General features: G+C 42.5%; 1 protein-coding gene across 1 annotated transcript; it reads left to right on the forward strand.

The window, feature by feature from the left end:
• The first annotated feature begins 4,397 nt into the window (after nt 1-4,397).
• LOC143482205 (NACHT, LRR and PYD domains-containing protein 12-like) lies at nt 4,398-19,916 on the forward strand. Its single transcript, XM_076980500.1, has 8 exons — nt 4,398-6,162; nt 15,023-15,199; nt 15,347-15,523; nt 15,678-15,854; nt 16,108-16,284; nt 17,009-17,185; nt 18,075-18,248; nt 18,493-19,916. Exons 1-8 carry the CDS (start codon nt 4,412-4,414, stop codon nt 18,671-18,673), a joined length of 2,991 nt encoding a protein of 996 aa, XP_076836615.1. The 5' UTR covers nt 4,398-4,411; the 3' UTR covers nt 18,674-19,916.
• Nucleotides 19,917-19,965: the final 49 nt, after the last annotated feature.

The raw sequence follows: 19,965 nt of genomic DNA on the forward strand, positions 1-19,965 counted from the left end.
CAGCATAATAAAAAAAATAACTGAAACAAGCAAGAGGCAGGGTGACGAGAAACCATGAATATACAACTGAGAAAAGGGCTGGAGGTTGACGACATAGACAACTCAGCGGTGAGGCACTGCGTCTGTCATCCTAATAAACCCAGGACAACAGATGCATGCCATCACCGCTGATTAGCTTGTGGTCTGGCTCGTGGGCTCCTCCTGGTGGCGACTGGAGGACGCGCCCTGAGGCCAGCCGAGGCCTTCAACAAGGCCCTCCGGGCCCGCTGCCAGGTCGACCTGCAGCTGCGGACCAGGGCCCTGGCATTGGGCACTGCCACATCCCCCTCCTGGTCAGTGAACATAGGCGGAGCGTAGCCGTAAAGGCACTTGAAGGGTGACATGCCCAGGGACGAGTGCCAGAGGGTGTTGTGGGCGTACTCTGCCCACATCAGCTGATCGGACCAGGAGGCAGGATTGGAGGAGGCCAGACACCGGAGCATTTGTTTGAAGTACTGGTTGATCCGCTTAGTCTGGCCGTTGCTCTGGTATTGAAACCCAGAGGAGAGGCTGGCCATGGCACCCAGGAGCTTGAGGAAAGCCCCTCAAAAGCGACTCGTGAACTGTGGTCCGCGGTTGGAAACCACGTCCACCGGGAAGCAGTGAGCACGCACCACGTGCTGCAGGAAGACGGACGCTGTTTCGCGAGCGGAGGGGAGCTTAGGCTCCGAACTTAGCGGATTTTGAAAAGCGGTCCACAATGACAAGGATTACCGTGTTGCCCCGAGAGGGGGGCAACCCGGTCACAAAGTCCATGGAGAGGTGCGACTACGGATGGGAAGGGACCGGAAGTGGGTGGAGCAGCCCGTGGGCTTGGGTCGTGGGCTTTTCCTCTGGGCGTACACCTCGCATGCAGCCACAAAGCTGCCGACAGATTGGTCCATGTTGGGCCACCAAAAGTGACGCTTAATCAGCTCAAGGGTGCGCTGAGTACCCGGGTGGGTGGCGAAAGGTGAGGTGTGAGCCCATTTCATGACTTGCCCATGCACCTGGGCCAGAACGTAGAGCCGTCCTACCACATGCCCTCACAATATGACACACCTTCTCTGGCCGATACAGGAGCATTTCCCCGGTCTTGTCCAGCCAGCGCCACCGGCTTTTCAGCTGCCCAATCACCCTTTCCACGACTGACCGGGTGTGAGAATGGTAGAATTGTATCTCTGCTCCCAGTCAGTCTGTGGATTACAAAGGGTCATCGGCCACGTCTTGAGCACATAGCCGCTGTTTCCTAAGTAATTTAACAATTACCCATGTTTTGTTGCTTACCAAGAAGCCACCCATCACACACTCTGCTAGCTTGTAATCTTATCTCAACCATGTAGTTTGTAAGGATGTACGAATCATTGGGTTGATCCAGGCCAACGTGCCACTACATTAGTAAGGCACATTTTTGCATCACAGATTATTTGCATGTTTATGGAGTTAAAGTGTTTTCTATTCACATAGGCAAATTCCTCCTCAGGTGGTGCCTTTATAGAAATGTGTGTGCAGTCGATCGCTCCGATTACATTAGGGAAACCGGCTATCGCTGCAAATTGCGCTTTAATGTTTGCCTGGTCAATCGCTTCATATGGGAACTTTATATACCTAGCTGACATGCAGATTATCCCATCCAAAACAGCTGGCATGGCATGGCACAAAGATGACTGGGATATCCCCGACCGGTCTGCCAGTTCTCTTTAAAACGAGCCAGTTGCCAGGAAGCCGAGCATTGTCAGCACCTGTAAAGGAACTGGCAATGTGCGACACCTCGCGTTTCTCTCTCCAAAACTGGACCCAACTCAACACAAGAGGACAGCTCTTGGAAATCTGAAATCATCATGGGCCAAAAAATAATAATGGTTACGGAAAACGCGCTCTCTGCAAATTCGGCCATTAGCAATATCTTCCAGTAATGCCAACGCTGCCATCTCCCAAGAACTCCAGCGCAACATTTAGTGCATGTTTATATAATCTAGGCTAAGTGGAAACATGTTGCATGATTATTTCAGTAAGACAATGAAATTGTCTGATTAAGGTCTCTTTAACTAACACTGACCACCAGGGGGCCTGTGAGCTGCTCTCCAGTAGGCTGGGTGACAGGTGAGGCTGATCTGTTTCTCCCTCTGGTGGCCAAAGATGACTTAGTATGGGCTGAGCTGTTGCAACTAGCTGGGAAACACGTCTGTAAATCAATCTGACTTATCTGACTGACGAACAATAGACAAACAACACATACTTGTGTTCATACTTTATCTTTACAAGACATTTGTTAAAGTGTGCATACTAGGGATGGGGAGATTCACCGATTCACATCGGTGAATCGGCACACATGTCTGCGATTCGACTGCACCGGTAGATTCAACGTGCATCGGGTTTAATTTGCGGGCGAATTTATGGTGCATCGACTCTAGCCTTTTTGCATTGGCAAATACCATGGTTAAATCGGGTGTTTTGTTTTCCAGTATCTATTCCTTATTCTAACAAATTTACAGAGGCAACATACTTTTTATTTTTATTGATTTTTTTTTTCGAGGCAACATAAATGCACCATCGTGTCCTCAGGTACTTACACAAACACGCAGACGTACACAACAAAGATGGAGGGAAACGAGAGCATTAGCAACAACAAAGATATTTAATGCACCAAAAAAGACACACAAATCAAACGTGTGGCAATATTTCGGGTTTTTAAGCGAGGTGGTCCACTTCACAAGATGCACGCAATCTGCAAACAATGCCGTGGGGCTATCAAATACGTTAGTAGCACAACAAACCTGGCGACACACATGAAAAGACTGCACGGTGTGGATATCTCTGCGGCCGATACCCCCTCGTAAGTCTAGCAGACAGTAGTGTTGCAGATCATAATTTTCACTATGTTAACACAGTACTTTTAAAAACTGTTCATCTTTTGTTTTAAACGTTTTGTATAAATATAGATGGAAAAAATAACTGAATAATTCACTTGAATAAATTAACGCTCTGTCTGAATATACTGAATTATGCATTTTATGCATTTTTTATATTATGTATTGGTTTTGCTCCATTGAAAACAACCAGGGGTGAGTTTCCCGAAACGTTCTTAGCGCTAAGTACTTCTTAACCTCATACGTTTCATACGAGGTTACGAAGCGCTACGAACGTTTCGGGAAACCCACCCCTGATGCAAACATCATTTAAATTGTTAGAGAGTAAAGTAGAATTGTGCTATTGAGTTAAGAAAACTGATGGGTTAGGCCAATACATCCTCAAACCTCAACTAACTGTATCGAATGATCATTTATCAAACCGAATCCTCATATAATAAGTCATATCGTTACCAATCATTTTTTATTCGCATCGTGAACAGGAGTGATTTGTATCGCATCATATCGACAAGGAGTTTCCGAGTATCGCAGTTATATCGTTTCGGTGACAGTGTATCGAGATGTGTATCGAATCTACCTTAGTGGTGAAGATATACATCCTTAGTGCATACTGATAGCAAATACAAATACTGTGGTCTCAAGCACAATAAATTTTTACTAGCACCTGAAATTTAAGTAAAGCAAAACATTCTACTAGTCATAAAGACAAAATATAAACAACACGTTCATGTCCAATTAAGGGTGGGTACAGACATTTGAGATCATGGATTAGAAGCAAGACAAAATATAAACAACACGTTCATGTCCAATTAAGGGTGGGTACAGACATTTGAGATCATGGATTAGAAGCAAGACATAATATAACATTACTATATTCTTTACCAGATTTTACTGGTAGGTGTAAAACAACTAATGTTTTCTGAAACAGAAGTTAGGAATTATATCTATTGTAATTATCATGTGTTGATTTCTATGTTTTCTGAACAGAAATTCTGCATACTTGTGGTCAGGGTGCGAATTATACAATGATAATTGGGGGGGTCAAGTTTTTTTCAGGGTGTAAATGAAAACCAGTACAGCGCAAGCGCGTGCTTCAGTAAACTGAAGTCTTACCATCCTTACAGTGTCTTGCTTTCTTACTGTAATGTCTACAGCACGTAAATGATAAATCCATTACATCAGCTGTATGTAGCACATATCACACAATAACCTTTATAGTCATAATATACAACAAAATCCACAGTTAAGTGCAGTTATCCACAGAAGTACATTTAAATGTTTTGACCCCCCCCCCCCCCCCCCCCCCCCCCAAATTATTGGTTATTTATATTATTGGGGGGTTGATGCCTTAAACGGGGGGGTCTGACCCCCCCAATCCCCCCCGTAATTCGAACCCTGCTTGTGGTGTAGATTATTTGTAATTCGGACTGATCAAAGGTATTTTAAAGATGAACAGAGATAATAATCACAAAATAATTGTAATATTTTTCTATTTTGTAGAGGGGGTCTATGTATATCAGCAAATGCTCAAAGATAAACTACTGGAGAAATATAAAATAATTAATGAAGGAATATCAGCTCATGGAAGCTCAACCCTTCTGAATGAGATCTACACAGAGCTCTACATCACAGAGGGAGGGAGTGGAGAGGTCAATAATGAACATGAGATCAGGCAGATTGAGACAGCATCCAGGAGACCAGCAACACAAGACACACCCATCAAATGTAATAATCTTTTTAAAGACAAATCCATCAGAAGAGTGCTGACTAAAGGAGTTGCTGGAATTGGGAAAACAGTCTCAGTGCAGAAGTTCATTCTGGACTGGGCTGAAGGAAGAGCCAATCAGGACGTCCTCTTCATATTTCCACTTCCTTTTAGGGAGCTGAATTTGATGAAGGAGAAAAAGATCAATCTGATGGATCTGCTTCATCACTTTTTCCCAGAAAAAAAACAGTTAAAATTAATTGACTGTGATACTTACAAAGTAATTTTCATATTTGATGGTTTAGATGAGTATCGACTTCCTCTAGATTTTCACAACAATGAGAGTTTGTTGAAAGTAACAGACTCTACCTCAGTAGATGTGCTGCTGACAAACCTCATCAAGGGGGATCTGTTTCCCTCTGCTCTCCTCTGGATAACATCTCGACCAGCAGCAGCCAATCTGGTCCCTCCTGAGTGTGTTGACCTGGTAACAGAGGTACGAGGGTTCACTGACTCACAGAAAGAGGAGTACTTCAGGAAGAGAATCAGTAATCAGATCCTGGCCAATAGAATCATCACACACATGAAGTCATCAAGAAGCCTCTACATCATGTGCCACATTCCAGTCTTCTGTTGGATTGCAGCCACTGTTCTAGAGACAATGTTGGGTGAAGCAGAGGGTAGAGACATTCCTAAGACTCTGACTCAGATGTTCACACATTTCCTGATCTTTCACATCAAATACAAGGACAAAAAGTACCATGGCAAAACTGACACTGATTTTGACCAGACTAGAAAGAATGTTGAGGCATTGGGAAAACTGGCTTTTCAACAGCTGGAAAAGGGCAACCTGATTTTCTATGAGGAAGACCTGAGAGAGTGTGGCATTGATGTCAAAGAAGTGTCAGTGTACTCAGGCGTGTGTACACAAATCTTCAGAAAGGAGTCTGGATTGCATCTGGGGAAAGTGTTCAGCTTTGTACATCTGAGTGTTCAGGAGTTTCTGGCTGCTATATATGCATTTCTCTCCTTCACCTCCAACAACACAAATATACTGGTACATCAAAACATTGCAGACAATAAAAGATCAACAATGTCTGAATTCCTTAAGAACACAGTGGACAAGGCCTTACAGAGTGAGAATGGACACCTGGACCTTTTCCTCCGCTTCCTTTTGGGTCTCTCACTGGAGTCCAATCAGACTCTCTTACGAGGCCTCCTGACACAGACAGGAAGCAGCTCTCACAGCAAAGAAGAAACAGTCAAGTACATCAAAGAGAAGATCAGGAAATATCCCTCTCCAGAGAAATCCATCAATCTGTTCCATTGTCTGAATGAGCTGAGCGATGATTCTCTAGTGCAGGAAGTACAAATATACCTGAACAAAGGAGGTAAGCGTCGTCTCCATGGGGCCAGACTCTCTCCTGATCAGTGGTCAGCTCTGGTGTTTGTGTTGCTGAACTCAGAAGAGGTTCTGGATGAGTTTGACCTGAATAAATATTACCCGTCAGAGGAATGTCTACTGAGACTGCTGCCAGTGGTCACAGCAACCACAGTGGTCATAGCTGAGTGAGTATTTTCATTCATAAATACATTACTGCACTGGGGGGAGTTTCCCAAATGCATCATAGAATCGGTACAAAATCATAAGTCTAAGGACACTTTCAAATGCAATTTATCACACAACTCTTTTTCTCTCTCACTTGCGCACACAAGTTTCCTCAATCTACACACACACACATACACACACACAGAGACACACACAGATTTTCACTGTATCTGTATGGAGTTTCTGTACTGGGGTTATTGATCCGTCCCACCAACAAAATGCCTAACCAAAAATGCCTAACCAATATAACATAATTACTGACTTTAGCATCTACATTACATAATGTTATCTAAAGAACATAGATAGCATAATCTAACTGCTCATTACAACTGATTATATGAGGCAATACAGATTATAAATAACAGAAATGCAGTATACAGAATGCTACCTGAATATTACCTAATAGGTGGACAGAAGGAAAGAGAAAGGCAAGGTTATAATAGTTTTGGATTTTTCATTATAGTTTAGTTTTTATTTAATTGTTACTTTTTTCTTTCTAATTCTGTTAGTGTTAATTAATTTTTAGAGCATGTTTGGTAGTTTGTTTGTTTTTTTAGTTTTAGTTTCGTTTTCATTAGTTCTAACATTAGGGTCATTTGTCAGGTGCAGGATTAAAAATGTTCAGATTAAATATTGTGTAATAATTCATCAAAAGATATCATTAAAAAATGCATTAAATTACTGTCCACAAAAATTGTAACAAAAGATAGCAGCCTTAAGTGCAAAATGTGTAATACTGCTGCTGAAAATTGCCAGACAAAGGACAGACACGAACATAGGAACGTAACCCTATTTTGATTCAAGTGAAAAGCTAAACCTTTTGAAGGCAATCGAGACACACAGTCATGTTGACATCTAGTCTCAACACATTAACTAGTGCTTCCTCCCGCTTGCGATTTTCCTGCATATTAACTAATCAGCAGCTATTTGATCACTGATGAAAACGGTTCATTATGGTTGTCTCCTTCCCGGTGCTACCTAGCCGGGATGTTGCTTCTCTTTTGGCGGAGCTACTCCGAGGCTAGCATGTCAAGGTACCGGCAGTTAGCCCTATTGTGTGAGCTTTGAGATTAGTGGGGTTTTTCCTCTTGAGAACTACTCCATATTTTTTATCACCTGTTTCCACTACAAGACATGTAGTCTTTCTCGTAGTCATATTAAAAATGAAACCCATACAGGACTCTTTTCTGGTAGACAGCAGTGCTGACTTTGGTCTTTATATAACACAATGGTCCTACACTACCAGGTGGAAGTCTATGGTGTTGTTTTCAGATGAAAGTAGATTTTGCATTTCATTTGGAAATCATGGTCTCAGAGTCTTGAGGAATAGTGGAGAGACACATAATCCAAGCTGCTTGAGCTCTTGTGTGAAGTTTCCACAATCAGTGATGGTTTGGGGAGCCATGTCATCTACTGGTATAGGTCCACTGTGTTATATCAAGACCAAAGTCAGCCCAGCGAGAGGTTTCTCCACTCCTCAGTCCACCAACTCTGTCCCAGCTCTACTGTTCATTGATTGAGCTAATTGTTGTTCATGCAGAAACACGTGTAGCTCAGACTGCAATTCAATGAGTCTTGTGTGCACTTTTCCCCTTGATCTCTCTTCAGTGTCTAGCAGATGTTGCAGGTGTTAACTGTTCAATACATCACAAACTACACTGAACAAACATGACTGTGAGGGTTGAGCTGTTATAAAGCAGTTTAGGACAGGTGTGAGATTCTCAGGCATTTCCTTGACTACCACAGCCTGGTCATACTGGCATCAGGCTTTTGCTGGATTTACACGTTTTATCACTGAATCTAGTGAGAATGATGAGTCCTCTAAGTGTGAGACTGGGAAACAGTGGGAAAGAGTGTTTGTGATTTTTTTAATTTTTTTTTTAATGGCCCACCTCCACCCCCCCCCCCCCCCCCCAATCTTTGGAGGACAACTTTGTTTTTATGTGCAGATCAAATGACAATTTTAACAATTATGTATAATATAGTGATACCAATATGCAAAGTGATAACTATTGGGGTTAGGTGGACCAAGAAAAGAGGGAGAGAGAAAGAATAAAAAGGGAAAAGGGCAGGAAAAAATAATAATAATAAAAAGATAAATAAAAACCCACAACCAGCTCGAATGACCACAGCCAAGTAAAGCAGAACGTGTACCCAAGACATACAGCACAAATGACTGTAATGTATATGTATGTGTGAGTGTGTGTTTATGTGTAACCTAGTAGTGCAACATAGGATAAATGTACAGAATGTACTTACCAGCAAGGGTAGAGAGCTGCGACAACATTCCCCCAGAGGCCAGAGGTAGGCAGAGAAAGACCCGGGAATCCCACCCACCCACGGCCCCCCCAGGAGTCCCAGGGCCGCACTTCCCAGTGACCCACGCATTCCCGCTCCCCACAGGCGGGAGAGGGAGACCCCGGACAGAATCCCCACAGCCAAGGAGCTCAGGTCCAGGGGAACCAGAGAAAACAGACCACACCCATATACACTCCTGCGCACATAAGTACACCCCCAAATGTACCCACACCCCAATATATACACACATATATTCCCCCCAACATGTACTCATTCATCTACCTATACAAAAAGAGACAAGGACAAAGACACACATTCGTCCAAACACACCCTCCGCGGCGGGGGCAAATGGCTGGACCAGCATGGATCGGTAGCAGTTCCAGGACGTCACCAGCCCGGCTCCGCGCTAGCGACCCACCCCCGCCCCGACAGGGAGCAGGAAGCAGGTGAAGGAAGGAAGGCCTTCCCACCCCTCCACCCCCAGTGCTGTGTTGTGCGTAGGTGTTGGTGTATATGCATGTGTGGTAGTGTGTGATACTATGGTGCAGTTAAAATTGAGGGGATAGATGCTAGGACAAACGTGGGCAAAGCCTCGGGCCACTGGTCAGTGTTCGTCCACACCGTCCCCTCAAAGGCCCTCAATGTCTAAAGTGCAGTAAAAACTGAGGGACAGACAGTGGTGAGGAGACGGGTGAACCATGGCAGCAGGCCCACCTCGTCAACCTCTGGGTACATGCCTGCCCCCCAGGGTCCTAAATGAGCAAGGATGTGTGTGTGTGTGTGTGGGGGGTGGGTGGGTGGGAATGCGTAGGTCCAGCGGAAATGGTCCTCAGGAAGAGGAGAGCCAGCTTGCTCGCTGGCTCATTGAGCACCAAGCTTACTGCCCCTCCACCCCCCCCCCCCCCCCCCCCGACACGAGGCAGGGAGTGGCCGACCCGGGGAGGCTGGGGGGACACCCCTCTCCGTCACCGCATCCAAGCCCAGACCCCCACCACCCCCACCACAGAGAGTATGTGTGTGATGTTTTAATGTAGTGTAGCATGACGTTTGCTTAGCCAAACGGTATGTTTATTCAACACTAAACATGCACTAATTGTGTTGTATTTATGCACACAGAAGTTTAAAGTATGATACAAAACAAACCATACTACGGGGTCATACACTTATATAATGCTCCGCCTAATTGTTTTCTGACACCAAAGATTTGCGTGTCTTTTGAAGTCCCCAAATATCAGACTCTATCAGTTTTGAAAACAAATGGGGGGAGAAGGCGTGTGTGTAGCTTTCAGAACGCTACAGTCATTTTGAAATAGAAGTGAAATTTACATTAATACCTTATATTAATGTTTACAATATTTTGCAATTTACTCTTTCTTGTCCAACACTGAAATTTAACATTAATGGGGTCCATTTTGCCATCGAGCCTGTGAACTCTTACAAAGTCTCTGAAAATAAGATGAGTGAAACAAATAACCTCTTAGGGGCAGTCGTGGTCTTGGAGGTTGGTGGGCAAATACTCGCAGGGTGGATAGGTACTTGCCCCTTGTCTTCCGAAAGCAACACGCAAAAGTCAGCAGATGTGGTACAATGGAGACCTTTTATTGGGCTGGGGAGCACTACTCTCATCACAGTCCAAAGCAGTAGTAGGTAGAACATACAGGCTACAACCTGAAGCTCCACCATGTACACATCTACCAGTTTTTATGTTGTGTGCATATGTGTGGTCTAAGGCACTTAAAGTGCCTTAGACCACACATATTCCCCCCAACAAGAAAAAAGCTGTCTACAAACTGCAAAGGGCCCGACTTCTTAATTTATACATACATGACATGGTATAGTTTGGAGCTTTTTCAGTGTCACCAGACCCTGATCCTGAAACCATTATTACTTGAAAAAAGTCTGTGAAATTCATTCAGGTATGCAAAAATTCAAGTTAAAATTCAGGTTCAGGTCCAAATTCGGGTCTGGAAAGCATCCGGGATGAGCAAACAAACTTAGAGCTAATCGAACTGTATCTGGCCAATCACAAAACATCTCAGAAGTCATTTGGAGGAGCGTCTTTCTGCTAAATTTCCTGTAAGGGTGCGATCTTTGTTTGGCGTGTAAGTAGCATGTAAGCAGCACGAAAGTGGCCTCTGTGCTACCCAGAAATAGCATCTTGTGGCAGCTGCCACATAATTGTGGCACTTAGTGTGACCTCTGCTGATGGGCATCTAAAGACTCTTATGGGTAACTCTGCATATAGGCCACTCGTTTAAATCATCCCGACAAGCCCCAAATCGCCATTTGTTGCATTTGTTGAAATGAAGATGGTTCATGTGTTTTGTTTGAAAATTATGTTGAGTGAAAAATACTAGCCGACATCCAGCTAGACAGCTCTATATTACTAGTTCAGAATCAGTGTTGTATAAAGTATTAGATACCCCTACTTGAGTAAAAGTACAAGTACTCTATAAAAAAATTGATTTGAGTAGAAGTTGAAGTGTTCTTTAAAAACTTTACTTAAGTAGAAGTACAGAAGTATTTAACATTTTTTGTACTTAAGTATTTCAAGTAGTTTATTCTAAAATGTAAGTACTGAAAGTAAAAAGTACAAGTATTGTGTTTTGAATTAATTAAAGAAAGCCGTCAAAGTTTGATTATCAATTGATTTTATATATCACTTACAAATCAAAGATGTCAAAGACCACAAATACAAGTGTACAAACAAGTAGGAACTTTAAAAACTGGGCTTAACACTTCGTACACAAAAAACAGATAACCTATGTCCCGCTACCTCGTAGGTTTGACGCAGAAGTACAAGTTCACCTTAATTTAGCTGAGAAAACGAGGTGTATTTTGGACATAAAATCCGTCCGTAGGATTCTAAGGGTGAGCCTACTGCCCTGCGTTTACCCTCAATAAATGCCCTTAACCTATAAAATCACTACACTAAAAAAATGGGCACATGATTAGTCAGCATGAAAAGAGACATGAAAACAGCTTACTGTTGCTAAAAACACAACTCAGCGTGACAGCCTTTATGATTGCCAGCTAATGTTAAGTGAATACTACAGCACATCATGAACATAATTAGGTTAGTTAGCTAAGATATCTAACCAATAAATAACGCAAACACTGTCTCTAGGTAGGGCCAGGGTGGTCTCCTTCCTCACCCTCACTGCCATGATCACTCCATGTTGAAGGTGTGGAAGGTGCCAATATATGCAGAAGCGCCCCCTAGTGGGCCCGCCGGCGGGCCCAGCTCCTTTACGGCGATATAAAACATATTAAACATTAATGAATCTCCGAACAAAAGCGCTTAAATCAAAATTTCCTATCCCATCTACATGCCTACCGAGTTTCAGCCGTCTACGTGCAGCCGATCGCGAGATATCCGGCTTTGAAGTTGACCACAAAAGTGCACCCCGCGAGGGGGTCTCCCGACATATCCGTTTACAAAACGGAAAAAAAAATATTTATGTTGTGAAATGTCTTAATGTTTTGTCACCTAAAAATCGTTTACTAATAAGGCTTTAATTTAAGACCTTAACAGCGTAGATCCGTTGTGGTTAAGTACCTTAAAAAGCTTGCTCACCTCACTGCAAAATTTTCTGAAATCCGCTTCCTGAATGAGACACTCCGACAAATCTGCCCCCTAAGCGTCACAGAAGCGTTTTTAACGCTGATTTGATCCCTCATTACAAAGCTGCAGCGGTTCTGCTTTGATTTGAGTGGTTTTTATTGGTCTAAAGTGGGGTAGTGACTTTGAATGACAGGTTTTACAACCTCTCCCCCGGCGAGGTGCGAAGGGGAGGGGGAGAGGGTGAACCAATAAGCCCACAGAGACAAGCTGGAGCCTCAGAAGTGATTGAAAGCTGTTCTAACCAATAGTTTACTTCCTTCCGAAGCTAACCAGCCCTCATATGACATGATTGGTCAAGTATATTTTTAAATTGAGCCCTCGGAAACTGGCGCTTCATTTCCAATTTCGGCCGCTAGCATAGCAACATAAGCTAACCTTTTGCTAACCTAAGCTAAGCTCCCCAGAACACACTGTTCGGCGAAACTGAAGCAGCCATGGATTATTTTGTTCGTTTTTATGCGGATTGTGGATACTTTTGAACATAAACGGATTACTTTGTGTGGAATATATGGGCAATTTTCTGAATTTTCACTAACCCGGAAGTGAGATGGTACACCGGCTACGACGCGATTCTACGTACTGTGAGTAACAATGGATAATTTTTCATAAGCGATATTGTACAAAATATATATTCTAATACTAAACATTAACTAAGCGTTAAATTATAAACAGTTGTAGAGCGTTTGAGTGCTGCAGCACTCTGTATCGTGTCGGATGCTACCGGAGTTGGCTACGGTAACCTAGCTTATGCTGTCGGACTATATTGGACATAAATATGATATCATAACGTTCATATTTGGACATGGAATTTATTCATTGGAATTTTCTGGTCTTTCTGTAATATGTGCAGCGTTGTTGTTTGAAATGGCTCATCGGTTTCGTGTATGGAATTTGTTAGCATGTTAGCTTGGTTGACTAAAGGTGTGTACCGGGTGTGGCACATACTTAGCACATTTGGACAGGGTGTGGTGAACTGGACATTCCTTGGAACAAAGTGGAATAACTTTGCAATGCTTGCATGGATTTGCTTCATTTTTTCTGTGTTGTTAGAAAAGACCCTAGCGAAACTTTTAGCAATTTCCAATAAGAGATTTGAATAACTATGTGAATATACATTCCAGTCATGTTCAAGTTCAAGTCAAAATTTTTGACATTCCTGGCATTTTAGCATTTGTAATAGAGGCTCTAAAATAAACCAAATTATGTGAATATGATATTGAAGTGAATAAGTATGTTCCCCCAACTGTCAGTTTGAGCCATGAATGATAATTTTCCTATATGTACAACTTGAGATATCTAGTGTTGAAGTGTACTAGTACCATTTGCTCAAAGATGGCTGCCAACCAGCGTTAAGCATCAAGGGCTAGTAAAACTGCAGCATAAGGTTAAAATGCCAACAAGCTTATTATGCAGCACTTATGCTGCTCTTCTGCTGTTTCCAAACACAGTACCATCTCTTTTAATGAGATAAAAAGTGAATTATTTGGAATTATTTTGAGTATATGTGTATTTGTATAAATATGTAAATTAAGCTGAAGGTGCTGGCAAATACTGAACTGGACCTTCAAAGTGCCATACAAGTGCATGAACTTCGCACGCACAAAAATCGAGAGGTGCACGGACTTATTATTATAGATAATGATTATCAGTAAATGTTCCTCCATGCCATCAGCATAATTTTAACCACTGCAAGCGAGTGGCATCACATTTGTAGTATTTGTGCAAATGTAGATAGTTTAGCTTTGTATTGGTTTCGATTGTTAGCCTAGCTATTTTGCTTAGCCTGTAACCAGTAGTGAAGAAAATAAACAGAAAACAAAGATCTTTAGACAAGATCTGATGACGATCAACACTGAATTAAAAGCCGCAGCATCAGCCATCAACCACCGAGCGGCTCCTGCCACTGTGTGACCACAAGCCGTTGGAAGTCATCGGCCAAATCACGCTGTCTCAAGGGATAACACCCATAACCAATAACTGGAGCTTTCCAGAGATATAGATAATGTAGATAATCACCCAACATGTCACACTTGGCCTCGTCCCCGCCTGTTTTGTCTCTTTCCCTCGTGTGTTTCTTAGTCACGCCCCTAATCATTCCGTGTTAGTGCGTCTTTGTATATATGTGTGTATATAAACTATACCCTTGGGATCATTGTTGAAAGTAACGGTGGAAGTAAAACACAGGATACGAAAAACTCGAGGCTACGAGGTCTATTAGGTAGCGTATTGGAAAAGAGTACCATGTGGCGGACTGGAAAACGACACACCACGGGCCACCATAACAGGAACAGGAACTCTTTAAAAAGGGCGTCCAATTTCAGAGGTAGATTTCAGAGGTAGCCAATCCCTTTGCCACCTCGTCACAGGGAAGCATCACATGTCCTCCATATCGTCTTCTCACACTGCCCTCTAGTGGATAGACTGTAAAACAAACCGCTAGCACCAACAACAAAAAATGAATGTCCAATATGTTCTGTATACAGATATTTGACCCTGAGGGTGTGTGTGTGTGTGTGTGTGTGTGTGTGTGTGTGTGTGTGTGTGAGAGAGAGTGAATTTATGAATTTTTTAACTTTATTATATATGTATTGTCTCATTTTGATTTGGTTGTATCACTTCAAGAATTCTATTTATTTATTTATTAATATTATTACTATTATTTATTAATAATAATAATTATTATTATATATTTTTTCTAATATTGCTTTGGCAACAGTTGTTATTTACAATTAATGCCAATAAAGCCATTTGAATTTGAGAGAGAGAGACAGAGAGAGAGAGAGTACTGGTGGATAGTTTCACTTTTTCACACAATGATTGTGCAGGGCAGAAATTTTTGTGTAAGTGTGTGTGTGTTGATTTGTAAGTGTGAGGAGTTTTTCTCCTTCTCTCTACAGTCTGTCTCAATGCAGTATTACAAAGGAAGGTTGTGCTGCTCTGTGTTCAGCTCTGAGGTCAAACCCCTCATCACACCTGAGAGAGCTGAATCTTAACTACAATAAACCAGGAGACTCAGGAGTAGAGCAGCTGTCTGCTCTACTGGAGGATCCACACTGTACACTGGAGAAACTACAGTGAGTTACTGACTTACTGTCTCTTTATACATATAAACAGACACATCATTACATGTCTCTCCTGAATACACACAGTGCCTGTGTCCGTGAGTGTGTGTGCATGTGTTGATCTGTAAGTGTGAGGTGTTTTTCTCCTTCTTTCTACAGTCTGTCTGACTGCAGTATTTCAGAAGAAGGCTGTGCTGCTCTGTGTTCAGCTCTGAGTTCAAACCACTCATCACACCTGAGAGAGCTGAATCTGGACCACAATAAACCAGGAGACTCAGGAGTGAAGCAGCTCTCTGCTCTACTGGAGGATCCACACTGTAAACTGGAGATACTAGAGTGGGTTACTGACTTACTGTCTCGTTATATGCACATTATGATGTAAAGCTCTGTCTATGTAGACAGCTCACTATGTTTTGGGACAGACCCACAGTGTCTGTGTGTGTGTGTGTTTATGTGTAAGTGTGAGGAGTTTTTCTCCTTCTCTCTACAGTCTGTCTGACTGCAGTATTAGAGAGGAAGGCTGTGCTGCTCTGTGTTCAGCTCTGAGGTCAAACCCCTCATCACACCTGAGAGAGCTGAATCTGAAGAAGAATAAACCAGGAGACTCAGGAGTGAAGCAGCTCTCTGCTCTACTGGAGGATCCACACTGTACACTGGAGAAACTAGAGTGAGTTACTGACTTACTGGCTCTTTATACACACACACACTCACACAAACACACACAACTTGCTTCCCCCTTTTTTCTGAGGTACATACCATCACTGTAATAATTAGATTCATATACACTTTCTGGCTCTTTCTCTCTCTACACACACACACACATCACTGCATGTCTATCCTGAATACACACACTGTCTATGTTTGTGTGAGTATATGTGTTGATCTGTAAGTGTGAGGAGTTTTTCTCCTTCTTTCTACAGTCTGTCTGACTGCAGTATTTCAGAAGAAGGTTGTGCTGCTCTGTGTTCAGTTCTGAGGTCAAACCACTCATCACACCTGAGAGAGCTGAATCTGGACCACAATGAACCAGGAGACTCAGGAATGAAGCAGCTCTCTGATCTACTGGAGGATCCACACTGTACATTGGAGAAACTACAGTGAGTTACTGAGTTCCTGTCTTTTTTTATACGCCCACACAAACACTTGTCATGCAGACACTACAGCTCCCAGAATACCCATCAACGCCTCACTCATTCTTCCTTCCCTTAGTATTAACACATACCTATTACACATCACATATCTTGTATTTGAACAGTACTTTCCCTTTCCTCCCTGCAAAGTATTGCCTACCATTCCTGAATCTCATAATGAACATTTATTTCTTACTACCTTCCCTGCATGGTTCAACTTGGTTTCTACTCTATTTCTCTCCTTTGGATCTGCCCCTCTGTACCTTTGCCTGGCTTCTACAACTACTGGATTAATCTGACCTGGACTGATATCAACACTGAGAATGTATTGTGTGGTTTTGTCTATTCTCTGGTTTTTCCCCTGGCGCTACTATCCAGTAAACCATATTGGTTTCAAGTCTGCATTCGTCTGCGTTCTTTCTTGTACACAATATCACAACACTCAGTAAATATTTTCCTCTCTCACACCATCAGCATCTCCTGACACACACAGTTACTATTTCGTCCCTCTCCATCTATCTATACACACAGTCCGTTTCTTCTCCCCCCTCTTTCTTTCCCACACACACACATACACACACACACACACATCACTTCATGTCTCTCCTGAATACACACACAGTGTCTATAGTTGCATGAGTGTGTGTATGTGTTGATTTGTAAGTGTGAGTATTTCTCCTTCTCTCTACAGTCTGTCTTACTGTAGTATTACAGAGAAAGACTGTGCTGCTCTGTGTTCAGCTCTGAGGTTAAACCCCTCATCACACCTGAGAGAGCTGAATCTGGATTACAATAAACCAGGAGACTCAGGAGTGAAGCAGCTCTCTGCTCTACTGGAGGATCCACACTGTACACTGGAGAAACTAGAGTGAGTTACTGACTTACTGACTCTTTATATACACACACACACACACACACATACACACACACGTGCACACGCTCAGGCAATATTTTCCTCTCTTGCACAGTCAGTACCTCCTCTCTCTCTATCTATATCTCTCTCTGTCTCTCTCACACACACACACACACACACACACACACACACACACACACACACACACACATTACTGCATGTCTCTCCTGAATGCGCACACAGGGTCTGTCCCAGTGAGCTTTGTAAGTAGGCAACATTCTAACTCACATCTGTCCTCATAAGGCTAATTATTGAGATGCTCTAGTTAAAGAGCAATTTCATCACATTTTCTTGCCCAATGTATGTGTCCAGTGTTTGTTTACCTCAGTGTCTACTGTTGCCTCTGTGTTTCAGCACAATGGATTCTCCTCCTGTTATTTTTTATCACAATCTTATTTGTCTCTTTATATAAGCTACTGATTGTGTTAACTAGCTATCCACAGCAATAGCTTGAAGTTTAAAACTCCACTAGCATAAATACTGCTAAATTATCACAAACTAAGATAAGAGGGAAAATAAAACATTTTTAATGTTTCTTGCATATTCTAGACACAGCAGAGACAATTAGAATAACATTCATTTGAAAATGACAAGTTGTGCTTGCGTTGAATTGTGGGTTGCCTTAGCGGCTGAGGAACCAGTCATGCTGACTTATAATTTGGTCAGATTAAGGTACCTCAGTAGGCAGCATATTTAAGGTGTCTAAGAATTGGGACAGTCTACTTGGCATATGCACATTATGGTGTAAAATGGCGTATGCACATTATGATGTATGTTATGTAGACTTATTTGTGTGAGTGTGTTGATCTGTAAGTATGAAGAGTTTTTCTCCTTCTCTCTACAGTCTGTCTGGCTGCAGTATTACAGAGGAAGGCTGTGCTGTTCTGTGTTCAGCTCTGAGGTCAGGCTCATCACACCTGAGAGAGCTGAATCTGTACAACAATAAACCAGGAGATTCAGGAGTGAAGCAGCTCTCTGCTCTACTGGAGGATCCACACTGTACACTTGAGAAACTAGAGTGAGTTACTGACTTATTGACTATACACACACACACACACACACACTCATACATCACTGCATGTTTCTCCTGAATACATGTACACACACACACACATACATACATACATACTTAGTGTGTGTCTCAGAATAAAGGGAGATCCAAACTCTCAGTGTAATAATTAGATTCACATAAACACTGCCAGTGTCCGTGAGTGTGTGTGTTGATCTGTAAGTGTGAGGTGTTTTTCTCCTTCTTTCTACAGTCTGTCTGACTGCAGTATTACAGATGAAGGCTGTGCTGCTCTGTGTTCAGCTCTGAGTTCAAACCCCTCATCATACCTGAGAGAGCTGAATCTGGACCACAATGAACCAGGAGACATAAGAATGAAGCAGCTCTCTGCTCTACTGGAGGATTCACACTGTAAACTGAAAAAACTAGAGTGAAAAACTGACTTACTTACTCTTCATATGTATATATACACACACACACACACACACAATTTTTATCCCCCTTTTTTCTGAGATACATACCATCACTGTAATAATTAGATTCATATATACTTTCTTAGACTAGACTATCCACACTGTACACTGGAACCCCCCCCCCATCCCCCCCAATGCCATGCTCACTTCTGATGATCCCTATAAGTGCACAAATCAGTCCACAGAGTCCGTGGCACGCAAGGGCAGACAGAACAGGGGAACGTTGTTGACGTTGTTGGGGCCGTGTACTCCAACGCTAAGTATCTAGCACTAGGACCCTGGAGCGGTTTTTTTCTGCATTAGCGCTAGATTCGGCAAAGTTCACATCGCGCCAGAACAACTGAACAACACACACTTATAATAATTTAATGCCTCCCCTCATAAAATTCCAGACATTTAAAGACATTTTTAGGCCTTGAATATGGAAAACTAAATTTAAGACATTTTAAGACTTTTTAAGGACCCGCGGGTACCCTGTAAACACTCGCCACCCCCCTCCCCCGTCAATAACTTTGGGCTTTGGGCTAGTTTCATATATGTAATGCTGCAGCCCGGAGCCCCGTGGGCGTGGGTAAAGGGCGGAGCATGTGTCAATCATTTTCGAATGCAGCCAATCAGATACTACACTTTCGTTGTCAATCAATTTTTATTAAGCCAATTATCAGCCAGAGTTAGCTGTCAATAATTTTTTACTGCAGCCAATCTTAACAGATCTGCCAAAAGAAGGCGGAAACTGCACGGAGAAGCTCTTTAAACAGAAGTATATGCCATTCTTGCACAAAAGTAGCTGAATAAAAACATTAGAAGAGCTATGACTTTAGACATTTTAAAATAAAAGTTTAAAATACTTCTCACTTGTTATTCTGGAACGGCACTTTAATGTTTTTTTTCCTTTATTGCACGTATTGCATCATTTACATCATATATATATATATGTGGCGAGTGTAAATTGTTAGCGGAGGGGAGGTGTAAATGGACACAAATTAAGTATTATATCGCGATCGATCGCCAAGTATAAACGCCTCCGCCGAACAGAGCGTTGAGGAGCGATTTCGATTGGAGGATCGTGCTCTATTTTTTATTATTAATTTTTTTGCTGATGCTGTTCCAGCGTGTCGCGTGCCACTGATTATGCCTCGGCGTGCCAACGGTGGCCCGCGTGCCATAGGTTGCCGACCCCTGCTGTAGAGCCTTTGAATATTAAAACCATTTCAGAAATTAAGTTCAGATGTGACGAGCAATGGAGCGCAAGT

Source organism: Brachyhypopomus gauderio, chromosome 18 (genome assembly GCF_052324685.1).
Source record: "Brachyhypopomus gauderio isolate BG-103 chromosome 18, BGAUD_0.2, whole genome shotgun sequence".
In the NCBI taxonomy this organism is placed as follows: domain Eukaryota; kingdom Metazoa; phylum Chordata; class Actinopteri; order Gymnotiformes; family Hypopomidae; genus Brachyhypopomus; species Brachyhypopomus gauderio.

Coding starts and splice junctions, on each gene's coding strand:
- LOC143482205 (XM_076980500.1), top strand. CDS start 4,412: ATGCTCAAAGATAAACTACTGGAGAAATATAAAATAATTAATGAAGGA. Junction 15,855..16,107: donor TGTACACTGGAGAAACTAGA/GTGAGTTACTGA, acceptor TTCTTTCTACAG/TCTGTCTGACTGCAGTATTT. Junction 16,285..17,008: donor TGTACATTGGAGAAACTACA/GTGAGTTACTGA, acceptor TTCTCTCTACAG/TCTGTCTTACTGTAGTATTA.